The sequence below is a fragment of the Bufo bufo genome, chromosome 1, assembly GCF_905171765.1.
Source record: "Bufo bufo chromosome 1, aBufBuf1.1, whole genome shotgun sequence".
Lineage (NCBI taxonomy): Eukaryota > Metazoa > Chordata > Amphibia > Anura > Bufonidae > Bufo > Bufo bufo.
The window spans coordinates 209,183,637-209,207,542 of record NC_053389.1 but is presented as its reverse complement, the minus strand read 5'-3'; the positions used below and the strand labels follow the sequence as shown (position 1 = coordinate 209,207,542).

Here is a 23,906-nt window from a genome sequence, read left to right as displayed (position 1 = left end):
CATGTAAATAACATAACTCCACCCCACTGTCCCATGTTAATAACGTCCCTCCCTTCAGCCCTAACATACAGTCCCAGTTAAATAACTGCAACTCCCAACATTGCTCTGCCTTTCACACTGAGTAATCTACCCCTTCACTTACCTCTTTTCATGTACAGACCTCACCTCAGCTTCTTCCCAGGACTTCTCTTCACTGCTGAGCCATCCTCTCCTGCACTGGTCACATGATGGTGACATCATCACAGGTCCTTTTCAGCTACTGCATTTAGAACTGATCACATGGACTGTGATGTCATCACAGGTTCTTCAGCTCTTGCAGGGCATTAGATTCAATTGTATTGCCATCCTGAGGATGGTAATACAGTTGTATCTATCTGGCAGGCAGTACATTCGGGGCCTGGGACAAAACATAAGGGGCCCAGGCCCCACATTTTTTAACCTAGCAACACCCCTACCCAGAATGAAGAAAAATTTATCTGTAGTGTCCACAATAGGAGGTTACCTTGAAAGTCAAAAAACAACGCTTTATAGAGCCTTGAAACATGACCCAGGTTCTCAGACAAACTGCAGGTACTGATTTAACAACAGTACAACAGGGGGAGATGCTCCTTGTCAGTGAACAGTGAAGAGATATGGTAAAGGTCAACAATGTAAAAATAAAATACATATAGGCTTAAAGAGGTTTTCAAGCATGAAAAAGTGGTGGCAGTGGGCTCAGAGTGGCTTAAAAATATAAAAGAGTGGATACTTCACTAATGTCCTGCTGCTGACTGGGTCCCTGCTTTCTATTTCCTCTCCTGGTATTGACACAGGGAAATACAAGCTGAACCAATTAATGAGCATTTTTAGGCATTTACTGCCTGTGCCGAGATGAGTCAATACCATGCCTGTACTGTTAATCTGCATTACCGGTAATCTACCTTGTGGACAGGAACTTCACTAAAGGTCCAAACCGTGCAGCATTTAGTGGAGTTCCGAGCCTAGGAAATCTCAGGACCTGCGATGACAGAATCATTACAGGTCCTTAACTTCCTAAAAGAGCAAGGGAAATGCACTGATAATCAGTTTAGTCCAAGGTTAAAGCAGTGACCTGTGATGAAAACATAGTAGGGAAATGCAAAGAAGCATTGCCCTCCAACTCTTGACTCACTACTGGTGCTCGGCCCTTCCAGTCTACGAGACTGGTGAGTAATGTAAATGGAAAGAGTTGCTACTAGTGTCAAAGGGGTAGCTGGGTTGTCAGTTTTATTGCCAGTGGGGAAGGACTGGTCAGTAACCAAGGTCAATGATGCTGAAGGAGTGAATAAGTATACTCTCCGTTACTACAAAAATTCCATGCAATAGATTAAATAATACAATATCACAATATATCAGATACAAAATTTGCGAGAGAAAAAAGAAGGGGCAAGATGTAAGAAAGTCAGAGTACAAAAGCAAACCAAAAGCACAATAAGGCAATGTAAGTGCTATGTTAGTGGCTTATGCCCACCACCATTCTGCTTCTTTGGGCAGGTGCCACTCCTCTTACCCTGCTTCTATTTGTGCTCCAGAGGTCCGGACCTGCTGGCCCTCCTCTGCCCTCCAGCAGCAGGCCCCTCACTGGAATCCGATGTGCTGACTCCTGCTGCAGGCCACGGGCTGCATGTGTGGGCTATAATACTCCAGTCAGCCCATTGGGTGCACATGCTTCCTGGCTGTTAAAGGGTTAGCGCACACCCCTTGATCTTCACCAACCAATGGATGTCAACCCTGGAGTAAGGTATCTTTCCCTGAGCAATAGGTTGACTAGTTTGCAAGTCCCTTTTTGTATTTCCGTGTACTACACCTGCCTGATTCCTGACTTTGATTCACCACTGCCTGACCTGACCAGTTCATGATTACCGTATTGATCCCTTGCTGTCTTCCCTGACCTCAGACTGTTTACCATATTAGAAGAACTCCACCTGTCCTGACCTCAGCCTGTCCCAGACTAAGGTTTTAACTGACTCCTAGGTGTCCTGCACCTGTGTCTCTGAACCCCGAGGGTCATCAGCCGACCAAACACAGTTTAGTAGCTTGGCACTTTATCTGCAGCGAAGTCAAGATTCCTGTATAGAGGTTAAAGGGTATAAACAGTGAATAACCAGGATAATGCCCTTAGCTCTAGGTCAAATCCATTGGTTGGCACAATGGTTCCACGCCCACTGCCGTAAGAGTACTATATCATATTGAGTGGTGCCTGGGTAATACCAGTTATACTATACCCAGTCACACCTAATATATACCCAACATATGTATAAACAGGATTATTGTCTCCATGGGTAGATGGCCTTCCATAGCAGGCACTCAATAACGTGGCAGTTCTCATAGCAGCTTTGTTAAAACTGACATTCTCTTTAGGATACGATTCAACAGTTCTTACACCAGGTGTCCTTTATCTTTGATGACTTAGACTCATTCTGACTTGTAGTCCAGTGTTTGTGTCAAGATCAGGCAGTTCCTCTATTGCAGTTCACTTCCCTGGTTCTGGGGCTGGCATACAGTCTATGCTCTGATCTGGACTGTCTTTAACTTGCAGCCTGTTGCACAGCTCTTCCTCTCTGAATTCAGCAGTTCAAAATTTTCTAGGTCTGTAGATACCTGTTTCTGCTGTTTTTCAGTCCAGGACACCTTACAGATTCTCTCTCTTCTTCCGACCAGTACCTGTGGTGTTCACTCCTAAAACTTCCCCAACTGTCTCCTGAACTTTGGTTCCACCTAGTTGCTGAAACACAGCATCTAGACACTTTGGCAGGCTCTGCATCTGCATTTAGGAGGTGGAGGTGCAGCTTCTCTATGTGTTACAGGACTATGGTGCCTAGAAATATTATCAACATTAGGGTTATTTAGTTTAGAAGAAAAAAAAAACATCTGAGGGGTGATCTAATTTTTATGTACAACCCTAAATCCCAAAAAGTTGTGTAAAATGTAAATAAATATATAAACAGAATACAATGATTTGCAGATCTCATAAACCCATATTCTATTTACAAAAAGATTATAGAATTCATATCAGATGTTAAAAGTGAGACATTTTACCATTTCATGAATAATTTACTCATTTAGTACTTGATAGCAGCAAGACATCTAAAAAAACCTGGGAAAGGGCCATGTCTATCATTGTGTAGCATCCCCTCTTCTTTTGAAAACAGTCTATGAATGTCTAGGAAGTGAGGAGACCAGTTGCTTGATTTTTTGGAGAAGAATGTTGTCCTATTTTTGTTTGAGATAGGATTCTAGCTGCTCAACAATTTTGGGTCTTCTTTGCTGGATTTTTCATTTCATGATACGCCAAATGTTTTCTATCTGTGAAAGGTCTGGACTGCAGACAGGCCAGTTCAGCACCCAGACTCTTCTTAGAAGCCATTCATGTGTTGGATGCAGTATTTGGTTTAGCATTGTCTTGATAAAACATGTAGGCCTTCCATAAAAGAGACATGTGTATGGGAGCATATGTTGTTTTAAAACCTCAATATATTGGTCAGCATTGATAGTTGCCCACGACATAGGCAGTAATACAACCCCATACCGTCAGAGAAGCAGGTTTTTTATCTGTGTGCTGATAAGCTGGATGTTTCCTCACCACTCGAGTATGCAGAACATGGTATCCATGGTTTTTAAAAATTATTAGAAATTTTGATTCACTTAAAGAGGACCTTTCACCGATTCTTACCCTATGAACTAACTATACAGATATGTAGAGCGGCGCCCGGGGATCTCACTGCACTTACTATTATCCCCGAGCGCCGCTCCGTTCTGCCGCTATGCCCTCCGGTATCTCCGCTCACTAAGTTATAGTAGGCGGAGATACCAGTCCCTAAGTTATGGTAGGCGGAGTCTGCCCTAGCGCTGGCCAATCGCAGCGCAGAGCTCACAGCCTGGGAGGTTATTTTCTCCCAGGCTGTGAGCTCTGCAATGCGATTGGCCAGCGCTAGGGCAGACTCCGCCTACCATAACTTAGGGAACAGAGATACCGGAGGACATAGCAGGAGAACGGAGCGGCGCCCGGGGATAATAGTAAGTGCAGAGAGATCCCCGGGCGCCGCTCCACATGTACGTATACTTAGTTCATAGGCTAAGAATCGGTGAAAGGTCCTCTTTAACTACAGTTTTTCATTTTTGCCTCAGTCTGTTTTAAATGAGCTTTGGTCCATAGAAGCAACAGCATTCCTTGATCATTTAGACATATGGATTCTTTGTTGTATAGCTTTACCTTGCATTTGTGGATTGCAAGGTGGACTGTGTTCACAGATAATGATCTTTGGTAGTGTTCCTAAACCCCTGCAGTGATTTCCAGTACCAAATCATACCTGTTTTAATGCAGTGCTGCCTGAGGGCACATAGATGATGAGCATCCAATATTGACCAGTGGCCTTGTCCTTTACGCCCATGGATTTCCTCAGATTCTCTGAATCTTTTGATGATATTTAGGGATGAGTGAAGCGAGCTTCAGATCCTAGATCTGAAGTCGCTATAAAAATGCTTTATTTTAAAGGGTTTCTGTCACCCTGCAAACTCATTTTTTTTTTTTTGGATAGTTAGATTGCTCATAGTGCGATATAGCAGAATATAATGCTCTTACTTACTTTCATGCGGCCGATTCTTTATAAAACGAACTTTTATAATATGTAAATGAGGGCTCTCTACCAGCAAGTAGGGCATCTACTTGCTGGTAGCTGCTGCAGAAATCCGCCCCCTCGCCGTGTTGATTGACAGGGCCAGCCGTGATCTCCTCCTCCGGCCGGCCCTGTCAGTAATTCAAAAATCGCGCGCCTCGCGTCATTCGGCGCAGGCGCTCTGAGATGAGGAGGCTCGTCTCCTCAGCACTCCCTCAGTGCGCCTGCGCCGATGACGTCTTCTCTTTCGGTGATGTCATCGGCGCAGGCGCACTGAGGGAGTGCTGAGGTAACGAGCCTCCTCATCTCAGAGCGCCTGCGCCGAATGACGCGAGGCGCGCGATTTTTGAATTACTGACAGGGCCGGCCGGAGGAGGAGATCACGGCTGGCCCTGTCAATCAACACGGCGAGGGGGCGGATTTCTGCAGCAGCTACCAGCAAGTAGACGCCCTACTTGCTGGTAGAGCCCTCATTTACATATTATAAAAGTTCGTTTTATAAGGAATCGGCCGCATGAAAGTAAGTAAGAGCATTATATTCTCCTATATCGCACTATGAGGAATCTAACTATCCAAAAAAAAAAAAAATGAGTTTTGCAGGGTGACAGAAACCCTTTAATGCTGTAAGGAGAATTAAAATCTATGTGTTCTGCTAAGGCAAAATGGTTATCACTGAAGTCTTGCTGGATTTCAGTAAATAACTTCAGGATTTTCTTTTCAACTTGAAAACCATTTTAAAACTTGGTTCCATACTCCGCTACCAGCCAGTACCGAAGCTGACTTCAGATACCTGTGTTAAAATGATTTTCCAGTTTGATAATCGAATGCCGAAGTCTCGAGAGGGAGCCCATACATTTGAATACTGTACGGAGACGAATATCTGCACAATATTCAAAGGAAGTTTTGACTGAAGCTCGCTTTGCTCAATAATAAGGATATTATGTAATGTAAATGATGGGCTATTCAATGTCTTCACAATTTTACGTTGAGGAGCATTTTTCTTAAATTATTCCTCAATTTTTAGATACAGTTTTTCTTAGATTGGTAAACCTCAAACAATCTTTCCATCTGAGAGACTCTGCCTCTTAAATATTATCTGTTTTAGTCAGTGATGTGACATATCTCCTCCAGTTGTTCCCCCTATCCCAACTTTTTTTTATATGATTTGCTGCCATACAGCTCTAAATGTTTTTTCTTCTTCATGAAATGGTAAAATTACTTACTTTCAAAATGTGATATGTGTTGTGTTGCATGTTCTATTGTGAATATAATATGGGTCTACGAACTTTGCAAATCATTGCATTCTGTTTTTATTCATATTTATTTACATTTCATACAGCATTCCAACCTTTTTGGAATTGGGGTTGTAGAACTATATTAAAATTTAATACAGAGATCTCTCTCATAATCTATGTATACCCTACACTGTGACCATGGCAAGAGAATATCCTCTATGTTTAGAGGAAAGAAGGTTCCTGCAGAGAAGAGAACTGTAAGAGCAGTGAGACTACGAACTCTTTGCCTGAGGAGGCTGTGATCCTACTTTCAATAAAGGGGCTTGGATACATTTCTTCGTTATATGAAGTGCCTTTTGCGCTGTGGTATTAGAAGAATTTTGGTATCTCTGACTTTTAGTCTAACCAGACTGCCTATTACTCTGTAATTCCTCTTGCGCCGTTCTATGGAAACAGTAGGTTTAAAGATCACACCAAATGCTTAAAATAGCTTCTTTATTAACTTCAACTTTTCTTCATATATAACACTGCCGCCTCTGCAGCAGATAGTCCATGTACATAACACGTGTTGAAAAGATATCACAAAATGGTAGTATGCATAAGATGGTGGTTCAACTGTTCAATCTTGTCATTTAACATAACATGGTGAATATATTTCTCTCTTGAGTATCTGTACTCTCACTTTAAGTTATTTTATCACTTTATGATCTCTCTGAGAGGTATATCTGAGGTCTAACTAATTAGTTCTACTTGCTGAATTTGGTCGCAATTTGCAGTATGCAGTTCGCAGTAACTATTTGCAGATTGGTTGAGTATGATCTGGTATGGTTGTATGCAATTTGGATTGCAATTAGAGATGTCGCGAACATAAAATTTTCCGTTCGCGAACGGCGAACGCGAATTTCCGCAAATGTTCGCGAACGGGAGAACCGGGTGAACCGCCATAGACTTTAATAGACAGGCAAATTTTAAAACACACAGGGACTCTTTTTGGCCACAATAGTGATGGAAAAGTTGTTTCAAGGGGACTAACACCTGGACTGTGGCATGCCGGAGGGGGATCCATGACAAAACTCCCATGGAAAATTACGTAGTTGACGCAGAGTGTGGTAAGTTGAATTCGCAATGCGATTAACATAACCTGCATTAATCGCATTGCGAATTCAACTTAGAGCTAAGTTCCTAATGGTTGTATTGCTAGAATTGACGAATATAACAATTATAGCACTATATTCTCAATCTTCTATATATTCTAGAAATATACAACCATTCGGAACCCAGCACTAAGTTGAATTTGCAATGCAATTAATATAACCTGTATTAATCGCGTTGCGATTACAACTTAGATCTGTGTTCCAAATGGTTGTATTGCTAGAATTGACGAATATAACGATTATAGCACTATATTCTCAATCTTCGTTATATTCTAGCAATATACAACCATTAGGAACCCAGCTCTAAGTTGAATTTGCAATGTGATTAATATAACCTGTATTAATCGCATTGCGATTACAACTTAGATCTGAGTTCCTAATGGTTGTATTGCTAGAATTGACGAATATATAACGAATATAGCACTATATTCTCAATCTTCGTTATATTCTAGCAATACAACCATTAGGAACCCAGCTCTAAGTTGAATTTGCAATGCAATTAATATAACCTGTATTAATCGCATTGTGATCACAACTTAGTCAAATTTGTGACACTGCAGCTTCAGAATGAATCTAAGATGGATGCTGTCCTTGCTTTTTGATAGGAGGTGGGAGGGTCTGGGAGGGAGGGTATGCTGATTGGCTGGAATGTGTCTGCTGACTGTGAGGTACAGGGTCAAAGTTTGCTCAATGATGATGTATAGGGAGGGGGTGGACCAAACATCGCATATGTTCGCCCGCCACGGCGAACGCGAACAAGCTATGTTCGCCGGGAACTGTTCGCCGGCGAATAGCTCGGGACATCTCTAATTGCAATATGGAATTTGTGAACTTTGTAGTTTGCAATTGGTGGAACTATAAGTAAACACACATATAACTGGTTCAGTATACAGTTCTAATCACTATATTAACAGTAGGAACATTATATAACTGTTTTAAATATCTATTTTGGCCTCTCTGCTTCCATAAAACACAGCTCTTAGTGGAGTGAATGTCTGTTCAGCTTCTCTCTCTGGTGAATAATAATTTCTAGCAGCTCCTGCTAGGGAATTTCCCCCACAGGCTGTGTGTGAGGCTGGCTGTGATTGGCCAAGACTCCTGCTGTATGTGAGGCTGGCTGTGATTGGTCTAGACTCCTGCCCAGCGACAACAGTTTAACTCTATGTTTTCTGTTGTTTCTGCTGTGCCATTGAGCTTACCTCACATACATATAATGAATCTTAAAGGCTTATTATCTTTTCTGCTTCTGTGAACACAATATACACTGAACAAAAATATAAAATATAAACGCAACACTTTTGGTTTTGCTCCTATTTTGCATGAGCTGAACTCAAAGATCTGAAACATTTTCTACATACACAAAAGACCCAAATACTCTCAAATATTGTTTGTTTATAGAGGCCTTTTATTGTAGGCAGTCTAAGGCACACCTGTGCAATATTCATGCTGTCTAATCAGGTGGGATGGATTATCTCGGCAAAGGAGAAGTGCTCACTAACACAGATTTAGACAGATTTTTGAACAATATGTAATGGGTCTTTTGTGTATGTACTGTAGAGTTCAGCTCATGCAAAACGGGAGCAAAACCAAAAGTGTTGCATTTATATTTTTGTTCAGTGTATATACAGTCCTGATCAAAAGTTTAAGACCACTTGAAAAATGGCAAAAAATCATATTTAACAAGGTTTCAAGTAGAGCTTCAACATGCAACAAGAAGAAATGAGAGTGAGACAAAACATTTTTTGAGCATTCAATTTAATGAAAACAACGAATAAACTGAAACAGGCTGTTTTTCAGCTGATCAAAAGTTTAGGACCACATGCCTTTAATAGGCCAAATCTGTGCAAAGATGTGGATTTATTGTCATTTTCTGTCAGGTAGTCACACGTTGTGATGGCAAAGGCAAAAAAAACTCTCCCTTTTTGAACGTGGTCAGGTTGTTGAACTGCATATGCAGGGTCTCTCACAGCACGCCATCGCTGCTGAGGTGGGACGCAGTAAGACAGTCATTTGGCATTTCTTAAATGATCCTGTGGGTTATGGAACAAAAAAGTCAAGGGGAAGACCCCAAAAAATTTCATCAGCACTGAGCCGGTGGATTCAATTGGCTGTCTGTCAAGACACTGGACGATCCTCAACCCAAATTAAGGCCCTTACTGGTGCTGACTGCAGCCCCACAACCATCAGACGGCATCTGAGACTGAAGGGCTTCAAAAACAAAAAACTTCTTCAAAGACCTCATCTGCTTGAACGCCACAGAACTGCTCGTTTGGACTTCGCAAGAAAACACCAAACATGGGACATTCAAAGATGGCAAAAGTTTTATTCTCTGATGAGAAAAAATTTAACCTTGATGGTCCTGATGGTTTCCAACGTTACTGGCATGACAAGCAGATCCCACCTGAGATGTTTTCTATGCGCCACAGTGGAGGGGGAGCCATAATGGTCTGGGGTGCTTTTTCCTTCAGTGGAACAATGGAGCTTCAGGAAGTGCAGGGCAGTCAAACGGCCACTTGCTATGTCCAGATGTTGCAGAGAGCATTCCTCATGACTGAGGGCCCTCGTCTGTGTGGTAACGACTGGGTTTTTCAACAGGACAACGCTACAGTACACAATGCCCGCAGGACAAGGGACTTCTTCCAGGAGAATAACTTCACTCTTTTGGCCCATCCTGCGTGTTTCCCTGATCTAAATCCAATTGAGAACCTTTGTGGATGGATGGCAAGGGAAGTTTACAAAAATGGACAACAGTTCCAGACAGTAGATGGCCTTCGTGCGGCCATCTTCACCACTTGGAGAAATGTTCCCACTCACCTCATGGAAACGCTTGCATCAAGCATGCCAAAACAAATTTTTGAAGTGATAAACAATAACGGCGGAGCTACTCATTACTGAGTTCATATTTGGAAGTTGGATTTCTGTTTTGGGGGGGTTTCGTTTTTTTTTGGAGGTGTGGTCCTAAACTTTTAATCAGCTGAAAAACAGCCTGTTTCAGTTTATTCGTTGTTTTCACTAAATTGAATGCTCAAAAAATGTTTTGTCTCACTCCCATTTCTTCTTGTTGCATGTTGAAGCTCTACTTGGAACCTTGTTAAGATCCAGCCATGCTAAATATGATTTTTTGCCATTTTTCAAGTGGTCTTAAACTTTTGATCAGGACTGTATAACAGTTATATGACATCCAAACATGAAGTCACTGTAAATAACTCTGCTTTTGTCTTTAACACAGAAACATAGGAACTGTATTAAGGTTATTGGCAGGTCTAGCAACCTAGGACCTGTTAGCTAGATCTTAGCTGGCCAGCTACATATTAATATTACAAGTGATGGCTACTAGATTTTTAGAGAAGGGTCGATGACCCAGGGAGTTATTCTGATGGCCAGATTTTGTAGTCAGGAAGGAATCTTTCCCATAAAATGTGTAAAATTGGCTACTACCTCATGAGTGCTTTTTGCCTTCCTTTAGATTAACATTACACAGTAAAATACTTAACTGGTTGGATGTATGTTTTTTTTCACACTTACAATTTACTACCTTCATGACCTTGTGAATTTACACTTCAGTCAAGAGTGTTGGTTCATAGAGAGCTGGACAAACAGATTGATTGATCCATAATATTTTATCTTCTAATCGGTCTCAAGGAATGTTTGAATGTTTCTTCACATGATTTGCAAAATTTACTTCATTTTGAAATAAAAAAATTAACAAAGAAATCATCCTTAGGGTTTTGAATTGTAGCACTTCTTTTGATGCTTACCAATGGTGTGATGTCTAACTGGCCAATATGAGGAGTTGTGCAAGATTTTCTTTAAAAATAAAAGCAGGGAATGCTTTAAGATAAAAATAATAAAATAAAATAATTGAGAAATAATATTTATTTCCCGTTTTATCCTCTGCTGCTCTGGTGGTCCCCACTGGTGCTACAGTGATGATATATCTTACATATCTTTTATGTGAGACACGTCAGTCAATTTCTGACCTTAGAGTTGATATTTACATGTATGGCTAGATGCCTTTGAGTCCAGTTATGTAACAGTTGCAATAACCAGGTGGATGTATGGTACTTAACCGCTGAAACAAACCATGCACATCAAATCGGTGGTGGATTAAGTGGATTTTTAAAAAGCATTCCCAGTGTTATAGATTAGACCAATTAGGTCTTCTTCATGTCAAAAAACAAGTATATCCACAGGGTGACTTGACTGTCAGGGTGACTTGACTTCATGCTGTAATAGCCAATTGTATGTGTGAATGTGTGAATATGAAAAGATGTGCTGAGGTGCCAGGGAACACACTTGTTCCAGATTTAAATGATTCTGTGATTTGCTCCAAAACATGACAGTCCTATGGTAATATGATCTTATCTTATGGCTTCTACTTTACTTGCAGGATCCTCGTAGCCGACATAAGTTCAAGGTTCACAGTTACAGCAGTCCGACTTTCTGTGATCACTGCGGCTCTCTCCTTTATGGGATGGTTCACCAGGGAATGAAATGTGCTTGTAAGTACTGTCTCTTAGCAGTTCATAATGCACGTATTTCGTCATCAGTATTTTTTCGGGTTACATGCTGCTGAATGTTTCTGCATGGAAACGTGATCTGCAGTGCGGATTTAAAAAAATTCCAGCATGTCAATTTCTGTTGCTAAATCTCACAGTGGATATCATTATTACCCCTTTAGTGTAGCAGGATGAAATCTGCAGGGAATCTGCAGCAAAATCCAAATGTTTTACATGCGGATTCCTCACATATATGCGGCGGAGTCGAACAGGCCTTAATTAAAAATGTGTGTTTTCAGTGTTCTCCCAGCACAGGTTTATGCAACAGGAATCAGAGCTGTCAATAGCACTGCAGAAGTCCCACACTCAGTCAGGTCCTTACATTGCACACCTTGCCCGAAGTGTACCTAGCCTTTCTGCTACCTGAGGCGAAAATGCCTCCCCCCATGCCAAATTCTCAATCCAACCACTCCCCCAGCTTACTGTTAAAGACATATGTGGATAACCATTATATACAGTGCTACGAAACACACAGGATAATAGAGCAGTTCATACCTCTTACATCCAATGATATCTCTTTTGATGTCTCCTCTTTCCCCATTTTCTCCATTTGGAGATCAGACCACCTTGACAGCTTCTTTCAGCCATGTCTCTGCCGAGTTTGCCACACAGAGATCATAGGCTCCTCACTTTCCAATTATCCTCCTCATCCTAGTGCCCCAGCATTGTTATCCTGCTGCTATTTCTAATACTGTGAACGCTGTGCTCCCCAGTGCCCCCAAATACTATACTGCAGAAATAACAGTGCCATACAGAGACCCCCCTATTAGTAATAGTGATCACAGACTGCCCTAAATAGTAATAGTGCCCCCTACAATGCCTCCAATAATGGGAATTCTCCCCAAGAGTTCACCATTAGTAGTAATACCCTCCATATCATGCCTAATAATAATAATACCCCCACAGTACCCCTGGTATTAATATAACCCCCATAGGACCCTAGTAGAAGTAAATCCACTTATAATAACAAGGACCCTCTATAAGGTACCCCTATAGAACCCATAGTAGTGATAAGACCCCTTTTAGTGTGTCCAATAGTTATAATGGTCCCTGTAGTAGTCCCAGTTATTATAAACCCCCACTGTATTATAATTCCCCCTGTAATGCCCGCTGTATCATTATGCCCCTATATTGCTCTAGCCTGTATCACAATGCCTCCTGTAGTGCTCTGGTATGTATTATAATGCCCAATCCTGTAGTGCCCCTTATAATGCCACCTGGTGGTTTGGCCTGCAATATTATCCCCCCCCCCCATGTGTAATGCCAGTGTGTATAATGTCCTCACCCCATTGTGCCCTCTGTATTATTATGCCCCCTTTAGTTCTAGTATGTATAATGCTCTCATCTGAAGTATAATGTCCCCCTGTAGTGCTAGTATGTATAGTGCTTTCACCGCGCTGTAGTATAATGTCCCACTGTAGTGCTAGTACATATAATGTTCTCACTGCTCTCACCTTCCTGTAGTATAATGCTCCTCTGTAGCCCTAATATATATAATGCTTTCACCCTCCCAGTAGTCCCCCTGTATTAAATGCCCCCTTTAGTGGTAGTATATATATATCTACCCCCATGGTCCCCCCATAGTATGATGCCCCCTGTATTGGTGGTATATATAATGCTCTCCCCCTGTAGTATAATGTCCCTTGTAGTGGTAGTAATATAATGATTTCTCCCTGTAATCCACCTGTAGTTAAAAGCTCACATGAAGCGATAGTATATATAATGCTCCCCCCTCATAGTTTCCCTGTAGTAAAATGCCCCCTAGAGTGTTCGTATACATAATGCCCTTCATCCCGTAGACCACCCATTATATAATTTCCCCTGTATTGATAGTGGTAATGAACGCCTGCTTCAGGACAATGAGATCAAGCCCAGAAGGTTGCGATGATGTTGTTACCACCTCCTGTGCCATTCTACTACCTCATAGGCTACTGGACTGCAGCCTTTGAGGCAGAACGGTGGGGATGGGAGTCATAGATTCCCGTGCCCTGCTTTAAACTGCTGCCCCCTCAGTGGCATGTTGGCATTTATGCTGAGGATTTCTGCGATGTAAAATGTGAATTCTGCTCATCAAAATCCACACTACGTATGTGGTGCAAATTTTGCCACATCAGATTTCCACCAGATACATGTGGATTTTCCACAGCAGACCTGCTACATGTGGCCATATTCTTAGGCCATGTTTACACAGCAGGTTTTCCATGCAGATTCCTGCTCCTAGATCCATGTGAAATCTGCTCGGAATCTTTCCCCCATTGTCAATGACAATCCACACTGCCGTACATAAGGATATGAAGTCTGTGTCTGTTTCAACATGGAAACTATGGTAGATGTCCCCATGTGGATTAGCTACATTAAGTGGGGTTAATCCACATTCTGATAAGTGACATTCAACCTGCAGTACCATGTAGAGATCTGAGGATCAGCCCCAGAATTCTGCCCTAGATTCTGCTCCAGATTCAGTGACAAATACATGTTGTGTGAACATACCATTAAAGGGGTTGTGCAAGAATGGGGGGTGGCAAACCCTCCCATTCTGCTGGACCTGAAAAAGGAAGAAGACTTACCTACTTCCCGGTGCCAGCTCCCTCATCCTTCTTACCCTAGCCTGAGATGATCCTCAGGGGCTTCAGCGATGTCAACATCCAGTTTGACATAGCTACAGCCAATCACAGACTGCGGAGGTGTCAGGCTCCCATTTGCATCATGACAAATAGCCACATGTTCGCAAGGGGAGCCTGATACCTCCGTGGCCTGTGATTGGCTGTGGAGATGTAAAACCAGATGTTGGTATAGTTGGAGCCCAGAGGAACATCACAGGCTGGGAGAAGGAGCGATGAGCTGGTTCCGGGAAGCAGGTAAATCATCTTCTCTTTGCAGGTTCTGCAGAACAGGGGGGTTTCCAAAACCCCCCTATTTATGCACAACCCCTTTAATGTTCATAGGTCACCAACAAATTGCATTAACAATGTGTTGTCTTCCTACAGGCTGTGAGATGAATGTACACAAACGTTGTGTTCAGAGTGTGCCTAGTCTTTGTGGGGTAGATCACACTGAACGCCGTGGTCGGATGCGCATGCGGGTGGAAGCAATTAATGATGAAGAGTTTCAAGTAACAGGTATGCAGCAGAACTACACAGACACTTTGCACACATACAACACTTACACATAACAAAAAAACTTCCCGCAAGGAGTTATGAAACAGGCCCATCTAAAAAAACTTTCCTGAACGGAGAATCAATAGCGGGCCCACTTTAACCTTTACATCATTCCCAAAAATATCCAGCCCCACAAATAAAATTATACAGGGAGACTGTCTGACGACCATGCTAAATGGCCTGACAGCACTGGGTTTTGTGGAGCTTTTAATATCAGGATTGATTAGAACATACGTCTTAAGAAATACAAAGTAGTAACCACACACATTATGGCACCTTACCCTAGAGTATAGAAGATTCAACAATTAAAGAGATGTACCTGTCGTTATGGACATAAAGAAGGGAGAAGATAGCTCAGTTCAGCTCTTTATAGGAGCGCGATGTTCCATAGCAACTCATTGCCCCATTAATTTTCAGCTCTATCTCTTCATTCTGCAGTTCTGAGTTCATTATAAATTCCATTCTCCCTTTCCTTTGGATAGTTAATTCATCAAAGGGATAATTTTCTCCATCTTTGCCCCATACATGTCCATTCCTATTACAAACCGGATTCCAAAAAAGTTGGGACACTATACAAATCGTGAATAAAAACTGAATGCAATGATGTGGAGGTGCCAACTTCTAATATTTTATTCAGAATAGAACATAAATCACGGAACAAAAGTTTAAACTGAGAAAATGTACCATTTTAAGGGAAAAATATGTTGAATCAGAATTTCAATGTGATCATCAAATCCCCAAAAAGTTGGGACAAGGCCATTTTCACCACTTTGTGGCATCTCCCCTTCTTCTTACAACACTCAACAGACGTCTGGGGACCGAGGAGACCAGTTTCTCAAGTTTAGAAATAGGAATGCTCTCCCATTCTTGTCTAATACAGGCCTCTAACTGTTCAATCGTCTTGGGCCTTCTTTGTTGCACCTTCCTCTTTATGATGCACCAAATGTTCTCTATAGGTGAAAGATCTGGACTGCAGACTGGCCATTTCAGTACCCAGATCCTTCTCCTACGCAGCCATGATGTTGTGATTGATGCAGAATGTGGTCTGGCATTATCTTGTTGAAAAATGCAGGGTCTTCCCTGAAAGAGATGACGTCTGGATGGGAGCATATGTTGTTCTAGAACCCGAATATATTTTTCTGCATTGATGGTGCCTTTCCAGACATGCAAGCTGCCCATGCCACACGCACTCATGCAACCCCATACCATCAGAGATGCAGGCTTCTGAACTGAGCGTTGATAACAACTTGGGTTGTCCTTGTCCTCTTTGGTCCGGATGACATGGCGTCCCAGATTTCCAAAAAGAACTTCGAATCGTGACTCGTCTGACCACAGAAAAGTCTTCCATTTTGCCACACTCCATTTTAAATGATCCCTGGCCCAGTGAAAATGCCTGAGCTTGTGGATCTTGCTTAGAAATGGCTTCTTCTTTGCACTGTAGAATTTCAGCTGGCAACGGCGGATGGCACGGTGGATTGTGTTCACTGACAATGGTTTCTGGAAGTATTCCTGAGCCCATTCTGTGATTTCCTTTACAGTAGCATTCCTGTTTGTGATGCAGTGTCGTTTAAGGGCCCGGAAATCACGGGCATCCAGTATGGTTTTACGGCCTTGACCCTTACGCACAGAGATTGTTCCAGATTCTCTGAATCTTTGGATTATGTTATGCACAGTTGATGATGATAGATGCAAAGTCTTTGCAATTTTTCGCTGGGTAACACCTTTCTGATATTGCTCCACTATCTTTCTGCGCAACATTGTGGGAATTGGTGATCCTCTACCCATCTTGGCTTCTGAGAGACACTGCCACTCTGAGAAGCTCTTTTTATACCCAATCATGTTGCCAATTGACCTAATTAGTGTTAATTGGTCTTCCAGCTTTTCGTTATGCTCAAATTTACTTTTTCCAGCCTCTTATTGCTACTTGTCCCAACTTTTTGGGGATTTGTTGACACTGTGAAAATTGGAATCAACGTATTTTTCCTTTAAAATGATACATTTACTCGGATTAAACGTTTGATCTGTCAGCTACGTTCTATTACAAATAAAATATTGATATTTGCCATCTCCACATCATTGCATTCAGTTTTTATTCACAATTTGTTTAGTGTCCCAAATTTTTTGGAATCCGGTTTGTAATAAGCAGTCATTTTCATACTATATCTTTGCCCATATGTACTGTCTAATGGATTTGCATTTTTATTTTTAGTTTTAATTGACCATATTCCTATTGGAACGCAAACAGCTCTATTTCTTGATTTAATCCTTTTGGTGCCAGACTATTTAATTTATATATCCATCTGCCCTCACATCTTGACATTTGTTTTATCTCATCTCTACCTCTTACATCAAATTTTACTTTTTCGATCCCTCTAAAAAACGAACCTTGGAATTTTCCTCCATGATTTTCCATGAAGTGGCGTGATAGGGGGTGGCCTTCAAATTTGTTTTCTAAACATGTTCTCTTATTCTTATTTTTAGTGGTCGTTTTGTTCTCCCTACATATAATTTCCCACAAGGACATTTGATGTAATAAATAACCCCCTTTGTATTACATGTAAGATGATTTTCAATTTTAAATGAGTCTGATCCATTCTTTATTTCTAAAACGGGGTCTTTATGTTGTGCCAATCGGCAATTATTACACATTTTGCATGGGAAGAAACCTTTTTTATTTACTTTGTGTCCATTTTTGGTAGTCATTGATTGGTTTGACTGTATGGATGGAGCTATAAGGTTCACTAAGTTCCGTGCTTTCCTAAATGTAAATATTGGGTATTCCGGTATCTTTTCACCTATTATTTTGTCCTGTTTCAGGACGTCCCAATGATGATCCGCTTAAATGTACCCTCCCTTTCACTGTATTGGTGTTATTATTATTATTGTGATATTGGTGGCCTTACTTCAAATCTATCAAAATATGTGGATGTCCTTTTACAAAGCTGTGTTCAGAAACTCCCAACATACTTGAAGGACACTAAGCATATTTTGCAATTATTGAGAGGTATAAAGTGGGAGGAGGATTATATTCTAGGAACGTTGGACGTCACTTCACTTTATGGAAAAGGAAAGTAAAACACAGAGCTCCAACCAATAACAGTAGTAGATAAAAATGTGAGATTTACCTTAAAAAAAACTGTATTCCATACAATATATCTAAATAGTCAGATTGTGAGCACAATGGGGATAGAGACTGAGATGAGTGATGACAATCTCTGTTGTATATGTAAGCGCTGTGTAAATTAATTAAATATTGAAACTAAAATGAACACACCATTTGAAAGACTCTACTCAACTTAGTTTATTAAACCCGTCCTAGTCAGTGACATACTATTATATCACTGAACTCAGGCAGTTAATATTCAGTTCCATAATAGTAGGTCAAGATGATGCCGCAGATTCAGCTGGACTCATTATTGCAGAGCTGGCATCCTTCTCTCGCTGCTGGGATTGGAGATAACACCTCGGATGTTGCAATCAATCACAGCCCCTTGAGAGGTTAGACAGAAGGAGCTATCTTTGTCCTTTGATGGGCACCCTGCAACACTATCTTGTCAGCTGCTATTTCATCCTAGTTTAAGACGCTCGGCCACATGGATTGAACAATGGTCCGTGAGATGTTCAGAGCTTGGGGTATTTTTTTTTTTATGACATAACCCTGATTTACACTCCACAACTTTATCCCTGACCTGTCTGGTGTGTTCCTTGGTTTTCATGGTGCTATTTGATCACAAATTTTCTCTAACAAACCTCTGAGGCCTTCACAGAACAGCTGAAGTTATACTCAGAATAAATTACACATAGACTCTATTTACATACTAATTAGGTGACTTCTGAAGGCAATCAGTCATACTGAATCTTATTTAGGGGTATCAGAGTACAAGGGGCCGAAAACAAATGCATGCAAGTTGAAAACAAAAGAATGGAGGCATTACTAATCTGCCCTGATTTTTTCACTGTAACAATAAAAATAAAAGTAGCAATATAAGTCTTGATAGTAATGTGAACTGAATAAGGACTTGTAGAGAGACAGATGTTAACACTGTACACCTGTGTATTAAATATATGTCACATTATAAATACAGAAATGTTCAGAAGCCATCTGCTGTTCCACATAGTAAATGATTTAAATGAAATGCAAAAAGGAAAAGGAAACAATTGCTAGGAAAATAAATGCAGCATATGTCAGTTATAAATAATGTAATGATCAGTGTATGACATGATGTAACAAATAGGGACCTATGTGTTGCCCTCAAGCAGGCTGCTAGCCTTCAATTAAAGGAAACGTCTCACCTACATTTTTTGCTTATTAAAACTGGACATTGACACACATTTTTTTTACATTTTATTGTAGATTTTTGTATTGTAGTTTTTGTACATAATCAGGAGGGTAGCCATTTACTGTTAGCAGGACTTCAGAAATTTTAGCCATTTGGACCACAAGGACCTTTAGTTTGGAAATAACACCTGGGATGGAATTTATTATAGACCAGCATTTTACTCCTGTCTATGATATTCCCCGTCTGTGATAGTCCCAGTGCTGCACTGGTAATAAATTAGGTCCATCCTCCTACAGTCCATGCACATAAACAGAAATCTGTCTTCATTTATACCACAAATCTGGCATGCCCCCTTCTTGGGAAAGTGACGACAGCATGGTAGAAACACCACAGGCACCTAAATTTAGGCACAATTACTTTTTTTACGCTATAAAACATGGCGTAGGAGAAATAAATTACCCTCATTGACTTCTATGGGATAGTATTGTGGGCATGCTCTGTGATCTGTACAAGGAGGGGGTGCAGATGACCTCATAAGCTACTGTCGTTTGTGAATCCTGTGCATCTGCTTCCAACATAGGTATTATCTTTTATTGTAATCCTGCCAGTGATTTTAATGAGATGATTGCTGAATAGTGATCTCTACAGAAATGGAAGTATCAGGTAATTATAAGGCTCAGAGGTCAGTGTAAAAACATCAAGATTTCTGAATTATTTTTAACATAGATAGTGACTTGAAATGGACCTTTCATAAGAGGACCGTGATGATCCGTTCCTGGTTTTCTCCAGACTTCATGCTTAGAATTGAAGCCAAAAGTTCAATATTGGCTTCATCAGACCATAGAATCTTCTTTCTCACAGTCTAAGAGTCCTTTAGGTTATTTTTTGCAAACTCCTGGCAAGTTTTCATGTGTCTTTTACTGAGGGGTGGCTACTTTCTGGCCACTTTGTCATAAAGCCCAGATTGGTGGAGTGCTGTAGTGATGGTTGACCATCTGTAAGTTTCTCCTACCTGTACACAGGATGTCTGGAGCTCAATCAAAGTGATCATTGGGTTCTTGGTCACCTCTATTACCAATGACCTTTCTCCCCTGATTACCTAGTTTAGTGGGGAGGCCAGCTCTAGGAAGAGTCCACCTACATTACAGAGACAGAAAGAGATAGAGATAAGTAGATGAGAGAGACCCAAATTTGTCTCTAATAAGAACACAAAACCCATATGTAATGTACTCCTGGGTTTTACCTGTCTCTAGGATGTATCCCTCAAAGTGAAAGGAGAGCAATCTCCATTCTTCACTATGGAAGTCCCAAAAAAAGTCGAGTGCTGGCTATTGACTATAATGGGATCTGGTTTTCATTAGAAAGTCCAGCATTTTACCTGAAGAAGCCTCTTTGGCGAAACGGCGTTGGGAGAGGGGTACCGCCATATTGGTCGGTAGTCCATACATTTGTGGTTTTGTACTTTTAATATGATGTTATCTCCAACACCATGTTGTATGTACTTAATTGGGCTCTGATTTTGTAGTTCTTTATATGATTAATACTTGTGTTGGGTTTATTTCTAATTCTACTTATGATGTTTGGATTTGACACGACTGATGTCATGGCGACCTTCTTGTCCTCTCTTGGAACATTCATTGCTGTTAATTGATGTGTATATATTATCTACATATTTTATTATTTATTCAATAAAGTTCTTTTAGTAGACGTAATTTTTGATAGGTGATACTGACTAAAAAGTGCAGCATGTTGTGCTCTTTTGCCCTACATTTTTTTATGGAGTTTGCTTTGGAAGCTTCTAATTGAGCCTCTGGGAAACATGGTGCCTCAGTGGTTAGCACTGGTGCCTTGCTGTGCTGGTCCTGCATGGAGTTTATTTGTTTTCATTGTGTTTGTGTGGGTTTCTTCTGGGTGCTCCGATTTCCTGACAAATTTATAGGGAACCTAGATTCTGAGCTCTATTGGGGATGTCTGTAAAGCGCTGCGGAATATGTCATCGCTATATAAGTGAGTAAAATAAATAAAATGTGACCGAACCCTAACATGAACGAATGTATATTTCCTTGTTTTGTGGTTAATTTCTTCTTCCTGGCAGCTCATTCATTACACTTGTTCACACAAATGGTCAGTACATAATTTTTGGTTGTACTTTATATTAAAATGACAGGGAAAAAAATATTTTTCTAAATGTCACAAAACTGAAAATATGATCAAACCTTTGGAGTCAACTAACACTCTTTTAAACAATGCCCCCAAACCATACCCCTTGCTACCATGTAAACTTATTTTTTTTTTTTGTTGGGAAAGGTATATAGAGAAGCTTATGGCTAAAAAAAAAAACTATAAAGAAAAGCTAGCCTGGGTGTTCTTGAGCAATAGAAATGAGGCATGAAACACCACGGAAATGTAGATAAATGTTGAGTGTTAAAAACAACTTAAAATAAGTATCCTGCTTAGTATATTAACCTATTTACTGCCCTAGATCAAACAGTTATAAAACCAAATGTCCAAGTTCACATATTAAAGTAGTTGTACACATTATAGTTTAGGGTGTTGTACAAAATTTAAAAACAAACAAACTAAAAAAAACTGGTTGCTTGTTTTTAAGAAGTAGAGTCAAACCTGTCCATGGGGTGTGCCTTGTATCGTACCTATGTTCCACTGAAGTGCATGGAGTGGATCTGCAATACCATACACAACCTGTGAATGGAGGTGGCACTGTTTTTGGTAGAAAGCAGCCAGGTTTTCATAATTCTTTACAACCCATTTAAATACACAATATGGGTAGACACAATGAGGCCACCATGCTGTTATTGCATATAAGTCCTCACTTATCTGTGTCCATTTCTGATTAAAGGGGTTTTGCTGTATTTAGAGGAGAAAGTGTACATATGCATAGTTGTGAACAGTCCCAAATTTGCAGTCCCTAAGTTTCAGAGGCAAATTCAGAATAAGCCAGCCCAGAAGTAGGTATTCTTTAGTGTCTTGAGGCAATCCCATGGTGGGGCTTGAATTACCTAGCTGCTGATTAGTTGATACATTTTTAAAAGGGTTATCCAGTTTTAGAAATAATAAACAAATAAAGAAAGAAATAAATAAAATAAATAAAATGGTATTGAAGGTTAGAAAGCAATAAATAAATAAATAAATAAATAAATAAAAAAGACTACTCATCCTTTCTTTCCACTTACGATCCACTTTAGCAGCTCCATTACAAGAGACCTGTTAGGAACTTACCCAGCCATAATCCAGTGCAAGGATGTTCTAGGAGGGTTGCTATCTCGAACAGCCAAACTGTAGCTGCTCAACTGATCTGTGAGCCTGCTAAGCCAATCAGGTTCCTGGCAAGGGCATCCAATTCCAGAGCCAGACAGTGGATTTAAGCCTTGTTTTTGCCTGTGATTTTGTTTCCTGGTTACTGTTTTGGGCTCTGTGTTCAGTCAGCTTTGCATTCCTGTTAGGCCTCTTTCACATGGGCATCCTAGATTTGCTCCGGATGCGTCGCGTGTGCATTGCGTAAAAACCGCACGAGTAGGCACGCAATTGCAGTCAGTTTTGACTGCGATTGCGTTCCGATGTTTAGTTTTTGCAATGTGTTTTGCACGCGCGTGAGAAAAAACTGAATGTGGTACCCAGACCCGAACCCGGACATCTTTACTGAAGTTAGGGTTTGGGTTAGGTGTTCTATTCATTTTATTATTTTCCCTTATAACATGGTCTTAATACAGAATGCTTAATAAAATGTGCCTTGAGGGGTTAAAAAATAATAATAATAACTAACCTCATCCACTTGTTCGCACAGCCAGCATCGTCTTTTTTATTCTTCTATTAGGATCTGCAAAAGGACCTTTGATGACATAATCGCGCTCACCACGTGGTGAGCGCAGTGACGTCACTGCAGGTCCTGCTGAATGAAGATAGAAGATCCTTCTATCTTCATTCAGCAGGACTTGCGCTGATGTAACCACGCTCACCACGTGGTCAGCGCGATTAAGTCATCAATGGTCCTTTTGCAGGTCCTGAAAGAAGAAGAAAGAAGACGATGCTGGCTGTGCAAACAAGTGGATGAGGTGAGTAAATTGTATTTTATTTTTTTAACCCCTCAAGGCACATTTTTAGTAAGCATTCTGTATTAGGAATGCTATTATTTTCCCTTATAACCATGTTATAAGGGAAAATAATACAGTGATTAGACTTTAATGGGGTTGCTCATCCCCATCATCTCCTAACAACCATGCGTGAAAATCGCACCGCATCTGCACTTGCTTGCTGATGCTTGCGATTTTCACTCAGACCCATTCATTTCTATGGGGCCTGCATTGAGTGAAAAACACAGAATATAGAACATGCTGCGATTTTCACGCAACGCACAATTGATGTGTGAAAATCACCGCTCATCTGCACAGCCCCTTGGAAGTGAATGGGTCTGGATTAAGTGCGGGTGCAATGCGTTCATTTCACGCATTGCACCCGCACGGAATTCTCGCCCGTGTGAAAGACCCTTTGTGGGTTTTCTCTTTCCTACTAATCAGCTTTCTACTGATTTTCGTGTGGCTTGTTTCCAGATAAACCTCTTGTCTACTGATTTGACTTCTACTGACCCTCCTGGGTCCTCCGTGGCTTGTTTCTGGACTAACAGGTCTACCTATTTGGCTCCTACAGTTTTTTCTGGTTTTGACCCTGGCTTTTACTTCTCTCCTGCTACTCCTTGGCATCTTATAGGTCTGTTACCTGTGAGCTCACACCTGTTTTCTGCTGCCTCACTTCACAAACATAACCCGTTCCCTAGCAGACAATTTTAGCCTGCCTTGCAACAGATCTGGTGTATGCCTAAGGATAGTCTTATTTCTACTAACCAGAGTGGTAAAGGAATATAGGTGTCAGAT

At 40.9% G+C, this 23,906-nt stretch overlaps 1 protein-coding gene across 1 annotated transcript in view; it reads left to right on the top strand.

The window, feature by feature from the left end:
* Window positions 1–23,906, top strand: part of PRKCG (protein kinase C gamma) — a 634,337-nt gene that overhangs the window by 381,089 nt on the left and 229,342 nt on the right. The window contains 2 exon segments of the mRNA XM_040434717.1: window positions 11,414–11,525; window positions 14,570–14,701. Of these exon segments, the coding sequence (XP_040290651.1) occupies window positions 11,414–11,525; window positions 14,570–14,701 (244 nt within the window).